Below are 22,108 nucleotides of genomic sequence, written 5' to 3'. Positions count from 1 at the left end.
GACATTGTCAATGCAGGTCCTATGTTGGTTGCCATATGCCTATAAATTGTGTTGATGTCTATGGCTTTTTCCCATTGAGATAAGGAACCATGCTGTGTGCAACTTTTAACTCCTTAGCACCTAACAGAGTGCCTTCCTCTTGGAAGACACTTGATAAGTGCTGGTAATATGAATAAATCAGTCAATTCAATCAAGAGTCAGTGATGGGGGTTTTTAAACATCTAATTAATTGTTTGAAATTATCAGCAAAGATGCTCAGGTGATGGGTCTTCCACTCTCTCTCTGTGATTTGACTGCCAGGCACATGTAGCAGCAGTGACTGACCTCTTTAGTGAAAAAGAGAAACCCCATACACACCTAGGGCCCACTCTTATTTTTCCATTTGCATTGTTAACCTGCCCATATGACATCCTGGAATTGTATGCTGTGTATAATAACCAGATTTTGCCATCTAAGGACTGTTGATGTGCATTAAATCCTAAAATTCTCAGGCTAACTTGATTTCATTTTTTTTTCTTCCAGAAAATAATTTCATGAATATCACCATCATTTTGTCCAGAGACAATACAACTAAATCTGACAGTGAGTGGTGGGTTCTCAACTTGACTGGAAATAGAATATATAATCATCATTCCCAGGCCTTGGAGCTGGTGGTCTTCAATGACAAAGTTAGCCCCCCGAGTCTGGGCTTCCTGGCTGGCTATGGGTAAGGACTCAGTTAACCTTTAACAGTTACAAGAGTCTACTTCTGTATCACATAAAGTTGAAGATGGGAAGCCTTTTATTTTCTTAAAATTCTCAAATTTTATAGCTGAAATATTAAAATTCACAGATCCCTGACCCTTCATCTTAAAACATGAGGAACCAGAGTCCCAAAGACATCAAAATGCCAAAATGCCTTGCCATTAATGATAGGACTAGAAGCTATATTTCCAGCTTTTTAGCTACACCTTCCTTTATGGCATAGGTTGATGCAATTCAGTGTTTAAGCTTAGAAATTGGCATAGGGTTATCTCTTTTCTGCTTAGATTTCCTTATGACCCTAGGAGACATAGGATCAAGTAGAAATCAGAGTTTTGGACAAGCCTGATGTTACCCTTTAACCACATTCCTATGCTTAAACCCTAGGACACACACCTCCCCTACAAGCACAAGTAGAAAGTTTTCCATTTCTCAGAATGAGCCTCTTAAAAAGTCGTCGTCTATCTAAAGTTTTATTATAAACATAAATCCCTAAGAAAGACAGTGCTGTTAAAGTGCAAAGTGCATATAGTACAATTGAATTTCTACCAAATATGTTATGTGGTTTATGCATGTAATATATGTGGTAAAACCACCTGAAGTTCATACATGAAACTGTTAACATTGGTAATTTCCAAAATGTGAGATTTCAAAAGACTTTTATTTTTCAGGTTTTACAATTCTATAATGCTTAATTTTTTAAAGAAAGAACATGAATTACATCTTTAAAAAGTAAATGTTTTCACTAAAGGGAAAAAATTTAAGTTTATCATATCTTCTATGGATTTTGAAGAAAATTTTTATTATTTTTTTTTCTTTTAGACATGTTCTATTAGCCATATTTAACTGCTGGATACAGTTTCTACTTTTTTTTTTTTTTTTTTCAGTATCATGGGATTATATGCTTCAGTTGTCCTTGTGATTGGGAAGTTTGTCCGTGAATTCTTCAGTGGGATTTCTCACTCCATCATGTTTGAAGAGCTTCCAAATGTGGATCGAATTTTGAAGTTGTGCACAGATATTTTTTTAGTTCGAGAGACAGGGGAACTAGAACTAGAGGAAGATCTCTATGCCAAATTAATATTCCTGTACCGTTCACCAGAAACCATGATCAAATGGACTAGAGAAAAAACAAATTGATACCTTAGGACACAGACTGCAAATCAAGTTAACATTTGAATTTTCAAAAAAAAAAAAAAAAAAAAGCACAATATTCTCATAAGAGCTAAAGCATTTCTAGTTCAATGGAAATGATTTCTCTTCTGACAGGTGGCCAAAGGGAGTTGACTTCCTTTTGCAGTCAAAGCTACCTTGCAAGTTAAGGCGCTATTGAATTTGTAATTCCGTTTCTCTGAAATCAGGGCTACTTGGATTATATTTTAGTCAATGGTGTCCTTCATTCTGATGGACTATGTGAAGGAATCATTTATGGGTCTCCTCCCTCAGAGAAACAGAAGAGAAGAATAAGTAAGAAGAAAAGACACCATGTTTTCCTGTGTGGGGACTGCGCCCTTCCTGAAGAGATGCTTTATGCATGCACAGCACCCTGTCGCCAATGGGGAAGCTGCTGTGGGAATAGGTGGGCTTCAGCGCACCCGAAATATGCAACAGCAATAGGAGGCTGAAAACTCCTAAACATATTTCTAGGAGGCAGAGAGAGAGAGAGCCAGTGACCCACGAAGATGCCAGTGGATGAATAAGCCTCATTCTAAGCAAAAAGATAACATTAGTGACACTCTTACTGCCTTATCTTAACTGAAGACTAATACTTTTTTTTTTTCCCATTAAACACCAGTGACTTCTCAGGGAAAAAAAAAAAAAGCAGCAAAACAAATAAGTGGACACTGGCTTTGTTGAGACCCAGCTAGTGACTCACTTCAACAGTGGTAGCTGTTTAGCTTCAGAGAGTTACTGCTCCTGGTAAAACACAGACATGAGGTAGAAAGATAAAAAGTGCTGCCCAGCGGATGTGGAATACTTTGACTTTGTAACTCTTTACTAACTGAGGTCATGAGCACTCTTCTACCTTCCCCATTCCTCAACATGCTTTTTCCCATTTCGATGATTTAAGGCAATGGTTTTTCCAGTATGTGACATTTTCCTTCCTGTTTTTCAGGTATATCAAAGAGTTTACATATTCTAATTCACATTTTTACATCTGAGACGGGTTTTTTAAGTTCATAATTATGAAAGAAATATGTATATTGAGCTTGGGAAAATTAAAAAAACGGCCTTTTCTTAAATTATTATTATTGGTAATACAACATCTTCATTAAATAACAATGTAGCATGGAAATTAATGACTGAAATGTAGTTTTCATTCCATATTAAAGTACAGTGTCTGAGAAGAATCATTGAATGGACTAGAATATGTAAAAAAAAAGATCTTATGTAGTTTGGGTTCAGGACTGACTTAAAATAAAGCACATCTTGCAAAGTCATTTTAAGAATGCTCTTCTTTTTTGCATGAAGTAGGACATGCGGTTGTTTTCAATGTTGTATACTAGGAGTTTGAAAAAATCAACTAAGCATCCACTTCTTGTTAGTTTTATTTTATTTTTCTCATACAGGTGCTGTATATGAATAATATAAGCAGGAAACAACTGGTAATAAATGTAATTCCAAAAAGGAAACTAGTACAGCGAATATGGAGCTTTTAAAAAAGAGCAGAGTTCAAATGATGTTCAGTGTCTTCTAGAGAATCAGTGTATATTTGTTCAACTGTGAAAGCCAGCATACTTCCAGCCCACCGAAATAAACTGCTTCAATCACTGGAACAATAAACTCAAACTATTTAGAGAACTTTTGGCCCACATTCTGATTTCCCAACAACAGGAAGAATCATTATACATATTTCTGATTCTGAATTCTTTCTTTTAAAAATGTCAACAGGGAATTTACAGAGAACACATAACACATTTAGGAAAGAAGAAAGTAGGAAAATGCTCCTGAGAAAAAAGTGTAAAGGTAAAGTATACCAGAATTTCAACATTCCTTAAGCAAACAATTTCCAAGTTTCAAGAAAAAAGCCTCCTGGTGTGCAAGGAGGGAAAATATAGACGATTAACATATAACAAATGTAGGAGAAAACACCTTCCAGGGACGGATGTGTTAGAGTGGAGCTGGAAAAGAGAATGAGGAGGCCGGGCTTCCGGTCCTGGCTTGGCCACCATCAGGCTGGGAACCCGGACCAGCAGGTCACTTCCCTTCTCCAAACTTATTTTATCTGACAGTATGAAGGGATGGTCAGGTAGTCAATAGCCACATTCTAAGCCTCAAATGAGCTCCTGCATTAGCCCAGTAAATGACCCTTATGAAAGCAGATTGTCACTTTGGACTGGGTTCTCTGGAGATGGCCTCTGAGATGGACTGTTACCTGAGGACATTCGAGAGATGACTCTGAGAGTTACACTGAGCAGCAAGAGAGGCAGGATTAGGCAGAGGGACAAGATTGGCTGGCCATGCAGCTGCAATTGAGTTTCACCCAACCCTGTGGAGAGTGCAGGAGCTGGGGTAGCCCTTCCTTTCCTGAGCAAAGGCGTCAGCAAGTCATTGCCACAGCCATGCCCTGAGTGAGACTTCATCATTAAGGAGGCATTCCCTGAGGCGGGACCTTACGGCCTCTGAGGGCACAACGTGACCCTTGAGCAAGGATGGGCATGTGAACATGCAGAGGGGATCTGGGAGATCCAGTACCTACCAAGGCTGCACTTGAGCCACTCAGCCTCATTGGCTCCTTATAATAAGAGTGTAAGATCCTATTTCCCTTACAAGAAAAGAGTAAGATGAATGAGCTCCCCATAGCTGCTGCAGCTGGTTTGAAGGCATGTATGACACTCATCATCCATCTAGTGCACCCCCTATTCCACATGCCCCTCAGTCTCACCAAGCACCCTGCTCATCAGACAGAGCCAGACTTTCAACCTTAGGACTCCGATGTCCTAGGTATCATCCCTCCTCATGTGGTACACTTACATCTGTGTCATTGGGTCTGGCCTGGAGTACCACCAAGTCCCCAGGGATCCCTGAGCACCAACAATTCCTCCCATCCCCACTGAGTGACAATAACCCTCTTCTTTCCCATGACCCCGGTCAGCTACCTGTCTGTAAGGTGACTCTGTTCCCTGCCTGAATTGTCTTATTGTCCTTCTAGTTTAGTCATCCTTTCTGAAATAGTCTCCTTCTCCACTAGTTTTCAAATTCTGATATCTATTGTTCCTTACTGTCTTACATTATTCTCTTAGTTTATTTCAGTTTTTTTGAAATATTGATTATAGTTTTCACCCATTTGTGAGCATATCTTTCTGGCAAACTGTCATCTCTAAGGACTTAAACCTTCTCCTTATTCTTTTTTACTGATAAGAATTTGATATTGGATTAAAGTACAGTTCTTTTCTGTGGCTCCTTTGTGTTTGACATTAGTTTTTCTAACTTTTCTTGGAGTGGGGGGGACACCTTCTATAGCTCCAGGCCCCTGGAGCCCCCTCCTCTGGTTCTGAAGTGTCACAAATGAGCACTTCCTTTCTGAGCCACTGCTTTGTTCTCCTGTCCCCTTTATATGAGCCCCTCTTCCCAATAGTAGCTGTTCTGCTCAAGCTCTATTCCCAGAAGCTTCTCCAGGTAGCCTGGTCCTGGGAGGGAACATTACTCAGGTAATCCCAAGCATTCTCAGGCCCAGCCCTCCCAGTCCCTCCAGCCCAGGCCCCCACCACCTGCCTGACCCACCAGTGAGGATGGGCACAGCCCCTCCCAGAGTGTCCAGGGGTTGGTGTCATTGTGGCGCCTCATCTAAGCTCTGCCAGACTACCCATTATTTCTCTCTTTTTTCTTCTGCATTGGGGGTGCCCCCACATGTCTTTTTACAACAGATTCTGTGGGGTTTGCTCTTACTGGCCTAGTTATCCCCTGGGGGTTTTTGGGGGGTGAGGAAGACTGGAGAGTGATGGAAGAAGCATGCAGCACAGGGCTGCTACTGCCTTTTCTTGCCCTAATCCCTCTAAACACAGTACTTCAACACAACAGTCAACAGGAAAGGATACAATTATTTTCACAATTAAAGATATCAGACTTAAATTACATTGGCTACTTCAATTAAAAAATTGTTTTTCTTATCAGGGCTTTGGTGCAGTTAGTATGCACAATGATTGCTTCTTACAGACTGTGTTATTTGGAGTGAGAGCAATTTTTAATAAAATGTTTTTAAGGCCACAGACATGCCAGGTACCATCCTGATTTGATTCCTGCGCAGAAAAAGCTGGGGCAGTTTCCACACCTCAGTTGTCCACTGGACCCAGTTCTTAACACATAGCGAGTTATTCCTGCACTGCTCCAAGCTGCAGCTCTTTGTGTCCAGCCTCTGCCCAGTCACCTGCACCATGTGGCCGGCCTCCCTGGAACACAGCATTTTCGAGTTCAGCATTTCATATGCAGGGAGAGCATCTTGACTTTCCCAGAGAATTTCACTGTGGTCCTGCCTTGGACATCCACAATTTAAACATTATATGGGCTTTACTTGGTTCCGTTTCCCATGTTGCTTCTATGCGGACAGCCAACAGCAGAGGTGGCTTAAAATAAGGGTTGAGAACCTCCTAGCCACAGCCTGACAACCCTGGCTGTGGCCCGAGGAAGAGGCTGAGGTCACACCATCGGGATGCCCAGCATAGGGGGAGTTTTCCATGTTTGCTTCCTCTGGGGCTACACTACTGCTGCTGCTACTTTTAGTGCTATAGGTAGAGGGGGACCCCCAAGGGCCACGCTGAAGGGCTGGGTTGGGGGCGGCAGTCCTTGAGTCTGGGCTCATTTGGGGAGTGCTCATCCTCGACTGCAGGATGGATTGTGGAGTGCTGGTCCTCAGCTCTGGGCTGGGTGTGGCAGTGCTAGTACTCGATCCCGGGCTGGGCTGGGGAATCCTGGTGCTCGGTTCTGGGTTGGGTGTGGGAGTGGCATTCCTCGACTACAGGCTGACTGGACAGGGGCAAGCTCTTTGGCATTCTGGCTTATGGCTGAACCTTGAGGGTTGAGGAAGGCCTGGGGCTATTCAAATCCAAGCAACAGAAGGACCTACTATGATGGTGTGGCCCTTCACCTTGGGTTTGTTGGTGCTGAGAATCAGGTAAGTGGCTATCTGTCTGTCGTAGTTTGTGTGCCATTGAATCCTGAATATGGTCCCGCTCAAACCCCATTTTCATAATCTTCTTGGTCACGCAGGCGTGCACGTTGTCACAGGATGGCTCAAATGTAAGGCCTCAATGTCTCCTCCTGGCCCAAGGTTAGCCATCGGCCCTTCATTACTTTTCCTAGCAATCCTCTGTTGCTGGGGTTGACGGTTATTAACCTTTTTAAGATCGTTAGGCACTCATACGCGATGTAAGAGGACACGTGGAAGTGCCCTCTCAGTACCCGCTGCCATGTCTTCTTCCCACAAACGGCAGGATCCCAGTGACCATCTTATAGAGAGGCACTCCCAGGCTCCACACGTCTATTCCGTCTATTCCGGGGCCGTCATAGTTATGGAAGAGCTCTGGGGCGGCATAAGAGAGGTTGCCACATAACATGCTCGGCTTCTGGCCAATGAACTCTTCTTCGAGACCAAAGCCAATAAGTTTTAGGTTCACTTCTGAATCCAGAATCACATTCTCTGGCTTCAGGTCCCTGTGGACAACGCTCCTCTGGTAGCAGTACTGTACAGCAGATACCACCTTCCAGAATGCCTGGGGTCTCATTCTCAGTCAAGCTGCCATGGTATTTCAGATAACTATGCACACATGTTCCATAATGAGGAACACTTTTTTCTGTTTCAATCACCTCGAATAACTTCACAATACTTGCTAACTACACTGATAGATAATACTATCAATGCTAACTATGCTAAGAAACAGTACTAACTATGCTAAGTATGGGAACTACTACTAAAAAAGCTCACTATGCTTACTAACGATGCAAATAAATAAGAGTAAACAATGACAACTATACTAAATGTCCTATCAATGCTAAATATACTAGCTAAAAAAAGCTTTTCAGAAAATAATAAGAAAAAGAAAAGGAAATAGAGAAAAATGAGAAAAGAACAAAGAAAAAATTGAAAAAAGAAACTGAGAAAAGAGGACAAAGAAAAATCAGAAAATGGAAAGTTATAAAGGAAAACAAAAATGAGAAAAAGTGCAAACACAAAAGGAAAAATAAACTAAACAGAAAGGAAAAAAAAGGAGAAAACAAGCTAAATGGTCCAACTCCGACAGGGCACCACAAATCAGCTTCCTGGGTTATAAGGACAAAAACCTCAGCCCTGCCAGGACTTTATATAGGACTTTTTGTAATTCCATCACGATGGTGTTTTATGAGGTCCGAGAAACATAGGAACAATCACAGCTGGGCATAAGCCACATGGTTTTCTCACTTAATGGTGTCAAGACCCCTTTACTCTGGAAAAAAAGAAAAGGGACCTCAAAGAGCTTTTTGTTTATGTGGAATATTAAAGGCAGATATTTCCTTTATTAGAAATTAAAATTTGTAGGATGCTTCAGTGACCTTTTCATTTATAATTTGAAAATCTGTCATAATCTTTGTCTTTTGAAGATCTTATAATGTCTGCACTTAAAATATTCAATTTCTTTTTCTTAAACTCCGATGTTCTCAAAATGATGCTACAACTTAAGTGATATCACGACATTACAGGAAAGTGTTCTGTTACATAGGACTGGATAAGGTACATTACGAACATCTATAAAGCCGAGAGTAGGTATCGTTCATAGCTATATTTGCCGAAAAGTTCATGAGCAGATTTCTCATCAGAAACCATGGAGACCAGAGGGCAGTGGGTTGATGTATTCAACGCATTGAAGGAAAAGAGCTGTCAACTAAGAATCCTATCTCTGGCAAAACTGTCCTTTAAAAACAAGGTAAAATTTTAGATATTGGCAGATACACCAGAGCTGACAAAGTTCTTTACCACTAGACCTGCCCCACATGAAGAGCATTCTTGTGGGACAGGTCTCTAGGACAGTAACTCACTAGGACACTAGGCAGTAACTCAAAGCATTATGAAGAAATGAAGATCTCTACACAAAGTAAATGAATGGACACTTACAAAAGCTGGTATTGTTGTAACATTGGTGTGTAGCTCTACTTTGTGTTTTCTACTTAAGAGACCAATGTGTAAGAAAACAATTATTAGCCTATGTTTTGAAACACAAAATGCATAAAGATGTAATTTGGTGACATAAATAACTGGATGGGGTTGGAGCTGTGAGGGAGCAGAGTTTTGATATGTTCTTGAAATTAAGCTGGTATAAATTGACATAAGTGTCATAACTTGAGGGTGTTAGGTCCTTGGGGTGACCAAAATATATTTCTCATTTATATTTTGTCTTCATCCGGGGTTCTTGGCTCACAGCACCCTTGGAATTTCCCGAGAGATTTGAGCAATGAAAACTTAAAATATTTGGTCTCTTGTCCTCACTTCCTGAAATCACTTCAGAGCTATAAAGCTGAAATAAGTTTCTTGTTGGTCTTAATAAGTCCCTTTCAGCCACCACTGGGTTTGTGTTAATGGGGTGACACTTGGAAAGCACCTAAGGATGAAATGAAGGCTTGTTGCTGGGGAAGCCGGTTATGAATCGGGAGCAGTGGGGCTGGAGGTGGAATCAGTCTCCAGTGGCCAGTGAGTTAATGAATCATACCTATCTAATAAAGCCTCCAGGAAATCCAACAGAAGAGGGTTCAAGGAGCTTCCATGTTGGAGAACCAGAGCACTTCCATGTGCCACCAAGGTAACCCCCAAACTCCACAGGGACAGAAGCTCTTACATTCGGGAATTTGCCTCATGTATCTCTTCATCTGGCTGTTGGTCGGTATCCTTTAATATCCTTTATAATAAACTGGTAATCTAGTAATCTAGTTTCCTGAGTCCTGTGAGCTGCTCTAGCAAATTAATCAAACCCAAGGTGGAGGGGCATGGGAACCTATGATTGACAGGCAGTCAGTCAGTAGCACAGGTGACCACCTGGACTTTGGATTGGCGTCTGAATGGGGTGGGCAGTCTTGAGGGACTCAGCCCTTAACCTGTGGGTCGGAGGCTATGTCCTGGTAGAGAAGCCGATCAAAGCCACAGACCTCACTCCTGAGAAACGCACATCCTCCACTGCAAACCGAGTCACGGAACCGCCATGCATCGGCCACAAAGGAACAAACCACAGAACGGACAGTGGCATTTGGGACAGCTTGCCCAGACTGTCACATCATTTGTGTGCTTTTACCAACTGCCTTAACTATTTGGGGTTATGTTTGCTTGGAGAAAGATCTGGCCAATATATGCTTCAACAGCAAGGAAATATATGAGGTCAGACAATTAAGTTCACGAACTCATCCTAGAAAAATTGCTACATACCTCATTGCTGAATATCACTATGGTCACCTTCGAAGTACTCCCCTTGGGAAGATATGCACCGACATCAGAGCCTAGTCCACCCTTCAAAGCAATTTTGCAACTCATTTTCTGGAATGGCCATCAGAGCTGTCGTATTATCCTTGATGTCTTGAATGTCATCAAAATGTCTTCCTTTCATTATTTCTTTACCTTGAGTAAAGAAAGAAGTCATTGGGGGCCACATCAGGTGAGTATGGTGGGTGTTCCAAAACAGTTATTTGTTCACTGGCTAAAAACTCCCTCACAGACCGTGCTGTGTGAGCTGGTGCATTGTCGTGATGCAAAAACGATGAATCGTTGGTGAAAAGTACAGGCCGTCTAACTTTTAATGCAGCCTTTTCAGCACTTTCAAGTCATAAACTCGGTTAATTGTTTGTCCAGTTGGTACAAATTCATAATGAATAATCACTCTGATATAGAAAAAGGTTAGCAACATATTCAAGAACTTAATTGTCAGATCATGTATAGCCGAGGAGATGGTGCGAAACATAAAAGATGACAGTGTTTATTGCCACAGCTGGCTAAGAGATGATGAGGTCTGTGTGGTCACCAGTGGCCAGGAGGTGAGGGAAATGGGGAGATGTTGGTAAAGGGTACAAAGTTGCATTAATTAGGATGCGTAAGTCTAGAGATGTAATGTACAGCATGGTGACTCTAGTTAACAATTCTGTAGTGTATACTGAAAATTGGCTGAGACAGGATTTCAGGTGCTCACACACACATGCACACGCAAATGGTAACTGTGTCAGGAGATGTATTGGTAATTAGCTTGACTGTAGTAGTCATTTCACTATATAGACAAAAACATCACATTGTACACCTGAAATATATATCATTTTTATTACCCAAAAAGACAAGTAGCTCTACCTGGGCTCTGTCACCTCTACAATGGCAGGAATCACACTCCTGCCAGGTTTGGGCCTAACCTTCAAAACACTGGCAATATTTGCTTTCTTGCTCTCCTAAACCAGCCACCATGCTGAGAGGAAGAAGCCCACGTATCCCCATGAAGGCGGACCGAGGCCCTTGGGCGTCACCCCAGCTGACCTCCCAGTGTCAGCCATTGTGAGTAAGGCCTCAGCTGATGTCGCATGGGACAGACAGGAGCAGTCCCCTGGGCTCCATCCAAACTGTGAAATCTTGAGTAAATAAAGGAAGATTATTGTTTTAGAGCACTATATTTCTGGGCGGTTTCTTACACAACAAATGACCCAGACGCTGCCTAACCTCTCTCCCCTCACAGGCTCCAGTTTACCAAACACCCCTCACCTCCTGTTGGAGACTGAATGTTGGCCTCCTCCAATTCAGATATCGAAGCCCTAACCCCCAGTGTGGCTGAGCTTGGAGATGGCGCCTGGGAGGAGGTGCTGGAGGTGAAATGAGGTCGTAGGGGTGGGGCCCTGATCCGGTGGTGCTAGTGCCCTAACAAGAGGCGGAAGAGACAGCAGTGCACGCTGGTGTCCATCCTCCAGAACTGTGAGAACACACATTTCTGTTGTTTGAGCTTCCCCTCTGTGGTACTTTGATCTGGTAGCCAGAGCGACTGATACACCCTCTCCAGCCTCAGAGTCTTTGCGCACACCCTTTGTCCTGCCTGGAATGTTTCACACAGTTAGCACCTCCTGTGCAGCGTTCACTGTCAGCAGCTGTCCCTAACTAAGGGGCATCTCTGACCACCCTCTGCAAACTCAGCCAGGCCTCATGCTTCATCCCTCTCAAAGCAGCCTGCTTTTCCCCGACAGCCCGCTCCAGTGTGGGACTTAGATTTCTTTGACTAATGCTTTGATTAACGCTGCCTCCACCCACCTTCCAGGCTCAGCACAGGGCCTGACACACAGAAGTGTCCCATTATAGAAAAGATGGTGGCTTTACCCAAGAATGTCAGAGCACCCTTTGACTCCGGAGTTCTGCTCCTAAGTGTAAACGCCAGTGGCCAGGGAAACGCGACACAGCCCGGGCCCTGTGCTCCCAGAGCCCAAGCTGGAATGGGCCTAGTGTGTCTACCAAGAGAATGGATGAACGTGGCCTATGCACATAACACTAAATAGCCATGGGAATGCATGAGCCCTGGCTGCTCCTGGGAGCAGGGTGAATTGTCCAGGCAGCCAGTCCCCAAACAGGACGTGCACCATAATCCATCTGCATGCAGTAAAACAGGCAAACTCAGTGCCTCAGCTGAGAGGTGCCCACCTGGGAGTTAAACTGTGAGTCCTAGCAGGACATAATTGTCATAAAAATCAGGGTACCGGTCACCCTGGGGAGAGGGCTTCTTCTCAGGAGGGACACCAGTGGCTTTTGGGCGGCTGGAAATGTCCTATTTACTGACTAGTGTGGTGAATACAGGGGTCCATCCTACAGAGATCTTTTGATTGTGTACATACACATGCATATACATATGTATGCATATGTGTTTTGCATGTACATTCTTTGTGGGTAAACCCGGGGTGTGTGTCGTGTTTGTAGAAAGAGAAGAGCAATGGGTGACCATCTTTGAAGATAAGTCACCAGAAAGTTTCCATGATGACAGCTATAGTCATTCTGGTTCTGGGTGCTGAGGCCCAACACATTTGGGAGTTTCTGAGAGTTTCCCTTCCTGCAAAGGACTGGTTACCGATATGCTGTAGCTCTTGCCGTATGCAGTGCCCGTGGAATTCTGAGTAACGGGGGACAGAGGAGAAGAATTCTGTCTAACTATTTAGATGTGACTTCACAGAGGTGTAGGTGTTTTCTTCTCTGAAGCATTAATTTGGGGGATGAATGCAGGTGCGTGCCTGTGTTAAATTCCTACTGGGGTTTAAAGACTCTACATGAACTTCCCCTCCTTCTGTTCGGTACTTGGCTATTGTTCTCCCTTTGTCCTCCCTTACTTACAGATCTCAGAAATGGGTTTGTGAGTTGGGTGGTGCATGAGCTGGGAGAATGCAGTCCTCCATCCCAGGAGCCAGCAGGAGACAGAAAGCAGGGAAGCAAGCACCTATTAATTATAATGTGGTTGGGGTGGAGAGCACTAACTTTTTCGTATGCTGTACCCTAAGTGATTAATGTAAAATATGCCCCAAGGAATAGCAAAGTGGGAACTTGTGGTGGGAATCTAATAGTCCAGACCCTGGTTGTGAAAGGGTGGTCATTCTGTTAAATGCCGAGGCAGCAACTCAAAACAGCTGGTTTGCCATCACATTCCCCAAGGTGCCCTGTGTTTCTAAGTATTGGTTGGGTGGGCTGCCCTTCCTCTTGCTGGGTTAGGCAGATGCCCATTTATTTATTCATTCACTCAATTCATCATGTATTTTGTTCCTGCTTGGTGACAGGCCCTGACCTCTCATACAACAAGATAACTGGCTCTGGCTTGTCATATAACAGGATGATAACTTGTCTTTGGAGACCCAGCTCAGATGTCACTTCTTCTATTAGGCCCTCTTGATCCCTTCCTCTTCTCCTCGCCTCCTCTGGCCCAAGTGTCCCCAAATATTGTGATCACACTTTGATTACCTCCCTCGCCTGTGAGCCTTGTGAGGATATTGTGTCAGATGCAGAAAGGGGCTCAGAATGGATAAACGACTGGATAGATGAAAAGATTAAACACAGGCCATGTGTGAGTCAAGTTCATCAAAGCTCAGACTCTTTTCCGTTCTCCCATCCTCCCTCCAGGACCAGGAGCCTGAGGAACCCTGTCTTACCCTCCCCTCATCTGGAATATTAACTGTCTGGATGATTTTTATTTTCAATTTTGTTTACTTATTTACTTATTTTTTTATGTTGAAGACATTTCAGGACTGCATCCCTCATTATTGAGAAACTCAATCATCACTTGGAGGCTAGAAATCCTTCTGTTGAGTCTGAGCCACAACAGGACAATATGGAAGAGGAGGGTGTTTTGAAGGAGTGGGTTCAGTGGCTGGGCCTCAGGGCAGCAGGAAATGGAGAGACAGACAGATGCAGGCCCAGCTCACACTCCTCACTGCCACCACACACCACTCCGATTTGTATTTAACCAACTTGATTGTAATGACCTGGGGGTCCATGTGTCTCCCTGGCAGATGGTCTGTTCTTGAGGGACAGCTGTAGAGACCGCCAGACCTAGGTTCTAAGGCCTCTGTGTGACCTAGGGCCAGCCACGGGTGCCTTTGGAGCCTCCATTCCTAACCGCACGTGAGTCTGACAGTGTTGCTATGCTAGAATAGCTGTCCGAGATGGAGGTGGGCCAGGTACCTGGCACTGGTCACTATGAGATGCTGCAGCTGTGGCTGTAGACTTTTAGTGCTGTCCCTGGAACCCCAGCCCTCAACATGGCTCTGTTTGTGGAATGCCTGAATATAGCAGGAGTAAGCAAGAGAAGGATGGGCAGTTCCAGGCCACATTGAAATATAGGGGACTTGACTTTCCTCTTGGCCACTTCCAGTAGTTCCAGCTTGATACTGGCCCTAAGACCACTGGTCACACTGAGAGTGTACTGTCTCATAGGAACTCCGGATGCAGCTTGACGTCCCAGCCCGTGGAGCATTAGAGGATGTAGCGGGAGAACCTGTTCTCAGGAGGTGGGGGAATCTCAGAAACTGACGTGCTCTGGTGAATGGAGCCTGGTGTCACAGGGCTTTGCAGCAGGGGCTATTGAGAGGCCTTGCTGCAGTTGCCAATGTCTATGGTCATACCTCCTTGAAGGCACCCCATGGCTTCTGATCTCAGGAGTTAGGCTGTGTCAGGCCTGGTGAGTACTTGGTTAGGACACCACAAGGGAATACTGGGTGCTGTAGGCTTTTGTCACAAGCCTTTCCTTTTCTCCCTCTCCTTTTGTCTTACCCTCCTTTTGCCACCCCTACCCTCACAAGAGCTCCCTTCTTTAGCCAAATCTCATACCTTGCAGATTTCACCAAAACACCCCAGAGACGAAACTGTAAAGGCAGCTGCCACGTGGCACCGGACAACCGGTGCAAACATCAGTGGGACAGACGATGATTGCTAGCTGGCAAGGGTGCACCACTGGCATAGGGCTGCATGCACAGCCCCTGGGCATCCTCTGAGAGCTCTTCTTAGCACGGTGCAACCCTGCTGCGAAAGAGAACTTATAAAAATTTTCAAGAGGTCCCTGGGACCAACCTTCCTCTCCAGGGATGGCTGCTGGGAAGGGAACAGTCCCATGTGTCTCTCACGCCGGCATTTGCAGCTTCCGAACTCCGGAGGGTACAGGGAAAATGTGCTGAAGACGTGGACAAGACTGAGCTACTGCCCAGGCTTCTCCGAGAGGTATGAGCGGTTCTTGGGCTCCTGGGCTGACTTGGCAAATTAAGTGCCATTAAATCCAGCAGGAACTATAAAACTGAAACCATGAAAGTACTGCTAGGAATCATAGATGAATCATTTCAAATTCACATTTTCAGAGTGGAGATCTTTCTAAAGCATTAACAAAAATCCCAGAAGCCATCAAGGAGATGATTGATAAACTTGACCAACACTGATCTTTACATACAGTGTTGAAACAACACTGATCTTTACATATACCACAAGCAAAGTCAAATGACAAGAAACAGACATGGGAAACACTTTTGCAAATATATGTGTAATAAGATATTGATATTGGTGTCACTTAGCATAATACCAAAATTGGGGGTTTGGGGGTGGGGGGAAAAGCCATTAAGAAGGAAAAGGTAAAAAAAAAAAAAAAAAAAAGTCCTGGGTACATCTACACCATACTCGTATAATACTATCAATTTAGGTTTATTTATATTTTTAAATGAGGTTGATTTATAGGTATTGACATGGAAAGAGGTTGATGGTGAACTGATAAATGAAAACAGCAAGTTGTAGAACTTTCAGTGGGATAAAGCAAACAAACATGTATTTGTCTTTTAAAAACACTTATGGAATTAGAATAGTTAAAGAAATGTAAAGGAATCAGAATAGCTAAAGCAGTTTTTAAAAAGTAGAATAAAGTCTTTTCTATATATTGTTGTCAAGAGCCAGAAAAGAGAGTGTCTTTAGAAGCAGAAATGCACCATTTCTCCTGCTTCTCCACCTCTCCTCCACTCCAGCCCCTAAGCAGGCAGCTTGCATTCCAGCCCATCGACCTCTCTGCTACCCAGGGCCAACCGGGGGCCAGTGGGACCCAAACTCTGCAGGCCTAGGCTCCCTTATGTTCTCGGCTTCTTTGCCCATATCAGCAGGCCCTAACAATTCATTAGCCACCTCAACTGTCCACACCAGGGGTTGCTGGCCCCAATCTACACCAGTGCAGTCCTTTTCTCCATGAGCTTTGAGCTGCTTTCCAAAGGAAAGGACATTTCCTTACTATAGCAAGGGCATACCAAAGGGACAACTGTACCTGGACTCATCGCACAAACTTGGTGTGCACTAAAGGACACAAGACTGACAGAGGCTTCCAGCCCATTGACATGGCCATGGCCACTGCTGTCATGAAACATAGAGGAGCACTTAGCAAGTCTGGGGGGTGCCAGAAAGAAAGGACACACACACACACACACACACACACACACACACACACACACACACATCGGTGCTCTTGCCAGGGCTCGAAGTGGTGGGAGCAGGAAAGAGACTTGTTGTCACTTTTTGGGTCCTCTGGGCTAAGATCCCCAGCTGGATCAGACAGATTCTGGTGGTTTTATAGATATTACTATAGGGAAGTGAGAGCTTAGAGTTTCCTAGTCTGTCATTTTGATGACCAACACTCTACATTGTATTCTGTCTGCTATACTGCTTCTCCTCAGTGCACAGTCAAAATTCGGTTTTCAAATTTGAACCAAGGTTAATAACAGAGGGAAACTGAGCTGCTGAGATCAAGATTGGTAAGGGAATTTTATTTATTTTTTGAGGCTAGCAAACTGTTCAAGTATAGGCTGTGAAAACCTTAATATATTTAAAATTAGGAAACTAAATAAATGATTCCTTATTGCTCTCTCTTGTCCAACCCCCCACACCCCTACTTCAAGGCTGCACAGCACTTGTATCACTGGGCTCATCTGATGAAACATCTGCTCCCCACTGGTCTAGAAACTTCTGTTCTCGTGCATCTCTGTCCCCTGTGTTTACTACATGCCTAAGGCTGGTATAGCCACTAACATGTTGAGTAAGGGAAATATCTCGCTGCCCAGCCCGAAGAGTGGAAAACAAATAAATAAGCAAACCTGTCCCATCCCTTCTGTGAAAGCATGGCCTTAACGGAGGCTGGAACAAATGAGTGTAAATGCTGGGTGGGAATTATTTCCACATCAGTCCCTGAGCTGCCGTATGCCTAACAGGATGGTGAACATAACTAGCACTGATATTTTCTGGGTGTACTTGGTAGATCCGGGCCAAAAGGAGAAACCTGTCCATTTTCCAAAGATGGATCAATCCAGAAGTGAGAGCAAGTCTCTTCTCACCTGTTGTTTCATTGTCAGGGACTCAACCATCACCTGTCCACATCTGTATTCTCATCCAGAGACAGTCTGAAACAAAAAGAGGCCATGAATTTTAAACACTGCTAGATACACTGGTCATGAATTCCCTGACATTCACCTGGGAATGACACCCTCCCAGCCCAACCCTCACTCATGTGCAGAGTGACCTAAGACAAACGGGAACCCCCTCTTCTCCTGGGGTCAAAAGGAAGAAGGCTTTGGCTACTCTGCGCATAGGGAAGAAAATATTCTCATTTTACCAATAACAAAATAGCAGCCACAAAGTTTTATATTTTAATAAGACCGCCTGTTTAGAGTTATTATTTAGTTAACGCACAATTCCTGAGATTAAAACAAAATCCCAGGAAACCCTCACACTTATTACTTGGGGAGTCTTGTCTCTAGTGCATGGACACCACTCTCCAAATTCCTGTTTAATAATTCTTGGTTAAATGCACCAGCATTTATTTTCCATCACCCACCCTCCCTGCTGAGCCCTGCCTCCACCCAGGATTCACGTGTCCTCAGTTCTCAGTCCTCTTGGCTCCTCCACATTTGGGATTCAGGTCACATCAAAGGTCTTGGACATGAGGCCAGCCTACTTTGGAATCTGTTTCATGCTGGGTGGAACAGTACAAGGACACATGTCCTGTTGGAGGGTTTCTGGCATCAGGCACTGGAATTCTCCTCACAGGAAAGAAGCAGGAGGATATGCCTCACAAGTCTACTGTTGCTCCCACAGTCCCCACGAGGCAGACAGCCTCATCACATATGCAGTGCCGGAGTTTAATTTGGGGGGAATTTAGTTGACCCCTTCAGATATTTTAGTGAAATGATAGTTGGAGTTCTGGCCTAGCAATTATCATTGGCAGAAACATCTTCATTTCACAATTTATGTCTATGAAAGCGTTTGTCAACTGTAAAGTTCTACCTAAATCAATGTTAGTAATTAACTGGACTGCATTCACAAATACTGATACTGTGTCAGGACTGGAGTGGATTACAGCCCCCTCATCTGGAGGTCCCCCAAAGAGAAAACTTTTCTGAATATTTTCCAGCTTTTTACTTGGACCCAAAGCAGTATTAGACCATGACCTCCCTTTTTGGAATTGTATTTTCCTAGGCTTCTCCCTCATCTCAAACTCCTGAGCGCCTTAAACTATTTTAGTCATTGCTTCCAGACGTCCTGCTCAAAATCCACAAATTAGTCCTTTGGATGGGTGAGAAGGAAATGAGCTTCTTTGGCAGCTCTCCAGATGAGCTCCCACACAACTGGAGAACCCCAGTGCTTACTCACATACTCTCACTTTCCCCCAAGAGAAATTATGGGCCTAAAAAACCTCTCTTTGCCCTAAGCTGTGCTGCCTTGGGGGAAGGGTGATGCAAGTAAAATCTAGTTGTTTCTCCTACCCTCTCCAACGCATCCAAATTCTTTTTTTCCTTTTTCCTCCAACAGCATGCTATAACGTATCCTTTGGAAACCTGGACCTCCACAAAGGTCCTCTCATTTGTGGGTGATTGTCTAAAACTGTTTTCAGGGGCTCCTGGACTGTGGTCAAGAGGGGCTGGAGCTTATTCATGAGCCACTTCAGGGGCCACAGCCGGGACCAAGTTCTGGACGCCTATCAACTTATGTGTGGGTGGGTGAGACTCCTCTGAGGTCCCTTGGTGTGTGGTGCAGGTCCCACAGCTCCCAAAAAGGCACTTTTGTTCATGGATGGATGCTGAGTTGTTGTTGTTGAGGGAGGGAACAAAAGCAAGAATAGTCTTAATCCACCATGATGCTTTCATCATTCCTCTGTACACTTTAAATATATATAATTTTATGTATTAATTATACCTCAATATGCTGGGGAGGGGGGAGAAGAGAACGATGTAAACTCTTAAAATCCTGGGGGGAGGGATATTTTTCCACTAATAATTGCACACCCAGAAAAATATTGATCAAGTATGATGAAGGAAGAAGTACATATTCATTTTTATGAGGACTCAAAAAATTCACATCTCACGCCCCCTTTCTTAAGAAGGTGTTAGATGATACCCTCCAAAGAAGAGGAAAGCAAGGTGGTCATGTTTTCCCAACATGAGAGTTATTGAGTTGGCCCAAGAGCAACAGATACCAATTTGAGTGGCAGAGTGAAAATTCCCCAAGGGACATCTCCAGGAAAGAACAGAACTGATAGAATATCTAAATGTGTAAGCATTTAGAAATAAACTACTAACAGGAATCTATTTAGCTAATGAGAAAAAAATTAAGAGGAAATTAACAAAAATTATACAAATGAAAACAAGGAGGCAATCCAGGAAAGCGGAGAGAACGAGAAAGGTGATAAAGTGGTGTTACATTAGGACCTCCAGAAGGAAGGAGTAACGTAATACTGTAACATCATAATGGAAGATGAAAATTCGGATCTGACATAACTCAAAATTGCAGAGTAAATATTTAGTATGATAGGAGTAGGAAAGAAGAAAATCTCAATATTCAGTTATAGAAACATGAAATCAACAGATAACATCTAAAATGAAGAACTCAGGGGCAGCAGTTTAAGGCTGTTACCAAAATGATGTATAAAGATTAATACAAAAAGCACAGCAAAAAAAAAGGGAAGGGAAGAGAAAGACTGTAGACTATGTTCTATGTTGTGTTAATTACACTTGATTTTTTAAATGTGTTCCATGAAGCTTCTTTTTTAAAAAAATTTTAAAATCTAAAGTTTTCTTTATTAAAAAGTAATTTCACAATCCCTTTTTAGACAGAAAAGGAAAACAAGTGTTATACGATTCCCAGCAGGCAGCGCTGTTTTCTTTGTCCGCTTAAGATGTCTCTTCCTCAATCCTGCCTGCTGTTTTCTCTCACTCTTCTGATTACATTAAATTGCATGACATTTTCCCTACAAGAAATGAGAAGCCCAAACTGATTGATCTTTACTGAGAAATTTGTTTGTTTCTATAAATTTCAAGCAACCACAAACATTTTTATAGTGAATACACAAAACTGAAATTATCAAATTATTTAGTGCAGTAAAAGTACCTTGATATTTTTCTTTTGTAAAGTGAAGGTGAATTCACTAAACTCTTCTCTTTTTCGTATTTCCTTTCAAAGAAAACCAGCCCATTTTCACAGAGCCAGCGTATTTAATTACCTATTTCCTCCAAGAGTTCATAAAAAAATATAAAATTTTGAAAGTACAGATATTACTGGTTATGGCAATATAATTTGGAATCTAAATAGATACTGATTACAAAGAGTAAGATTAGCGATTGAATTGATTTTACCGAATTCCACTGCCACTAGCTCTCCATGACACCATAAAGTCGATCTTGAAGCAACAGAAAAGGTTAATTTCTTGAGCAGTAGTTCCTGGATGCTACTCACATATAACGCCTTGTCCTGGATGGCACCTCAATTCTGCTCATCTCTTGCCCTGCCCTCTCCTCACACTTGCTACCCAATCTTGGCATTCATCTCTCCTCCTCTCACCTGTCAACCTGTCTACCCACCTGACAGCTTTCTCTTAGTGCCTCTTTTGCACCCACTCACATCAGTGTCATTGAGTTCTGTGCCTGAGATCTGCATATTCTTTAAGTCCCAGGCGGGAGAAAGAACAAGGTGGGCCTTCAAGGGAAGTGCAGGGAAGAGCACCTTGAACCCAAGAAGCACTGACGGTCCTTCACTGGAGCAGGAAGAACACTGACTCGGTTCAGAGACATCCAGGAACTGCTTGCTAAAGTGCATGCCCCAGGCGAGAGACAGACTGCAGAATTTGTTTTTGTTGTTCCAACCGGGTTAATCAGTTGTTTCCATAGTGGATTGAACTTTATTTTCAAAACATATCCAATGAACATAAGCTCAGTCAGAACGCTATGAGTTCTATTTTTTTGTGTGGTACTTGTAATATACAATTTATTAATCTAGGTATTAATTACAATCGTATTAACTTTATTTTTTAAACTGTATTTGTCAAATTGACTTTGTTAAATTGCAAATTTGAATGTCATATTGATTACAAAATAATAAAACAAATGCAAGTGCTCCTGTCAAGAACCACTCCTAAATTTAAAAAATCAGCTTGTCAATATTTACAAAATGTACTGCAGGGATTTTTCTCCCATGAGTTCTATTTTAAAGGGACAGTGTCTGCTATGTTTACTAATGTGCTGTCAAATTCCATCACGGTTTTCAGAGCAGAATAGTTGCTTAGTAAATATTTAATACAATTTATTCATCCATTTAAAAACATTCACTGAATGCCTGGCACTGGTGTGGGTATTACATATGAAGCAGCAAGAAAGACGAAAATTGTAGTCAGGAGGTCTACATCCTCATGGGATGACAAACTACAGGTAAGTAAATAAATAAGCACAGTCCCTTTAGGTAGATACAAGCGTTATATGAGTGTATATGAGTCAAGGTGGAGGGGGAAGTAGACTATGGGAAAGCCTGGCAGTGTACCCTTGCCTGTCATGGAGCCCAGATCGCTATGCTAAGCTACCAGGTGGCGGTTTCCCAGAGCTACTTGTGAAATGGTTAGGAGAGCAGATTTGGTCA

At 43.1% G+C, this 22,108-nt stretch overlaps 1 protein-coding gene across 4 annotated transcripts in view; it reads left to right on the top strand.

The window, feature by feature from the left end:
- Positions 1-3,182, top strand: part of PIEZO2 (piezo type mechanosensitive ion channel component 2) — a 436,624-nt gene extending 433,442 nt beyond the window's left edge. For all 4 annotated transcript variants that reach the window (XM_074340379.1, XM_074340380.1, XM_019713452.2 and 1 more), the window contains 2 exons: positions 523-706; positions 1,629-3,182. In XM_074340379.1, the coding sequence (XP_074196480.1) occupies positions 523-706; positions 1,629-1,881 (437 nt within the window). In that variant the 3' untranslated portion in view covers positions 1,882-3,182. The remainder of the gene's footprint in view (positions 1-522; positions 707-1,628) is intronic.
- The last annotated feature ends 18,926 nt before the right edge of the window (positions 3,183-22,108 follow it).

This window comes from Rhinolophus sinicus, linkage group LG09 (genome assembly GCF_036562045.2).
Source record: "Rhinolophus sinicus isolate RSC01 linkage group LG09, ASM3656204v1, whole genome shotgun sequence".
In the NCBI taxonomy this organism is placed as follows: Eukaryota; Metazoa; Chordata; class Mammalia; order Chiroptera; family Rhinolophidae; genus Rhinolophus; species Rhinolophus sinicus.
This window is presented reverse-complemented; position numbering and strand designations above follow the sequence as displayed.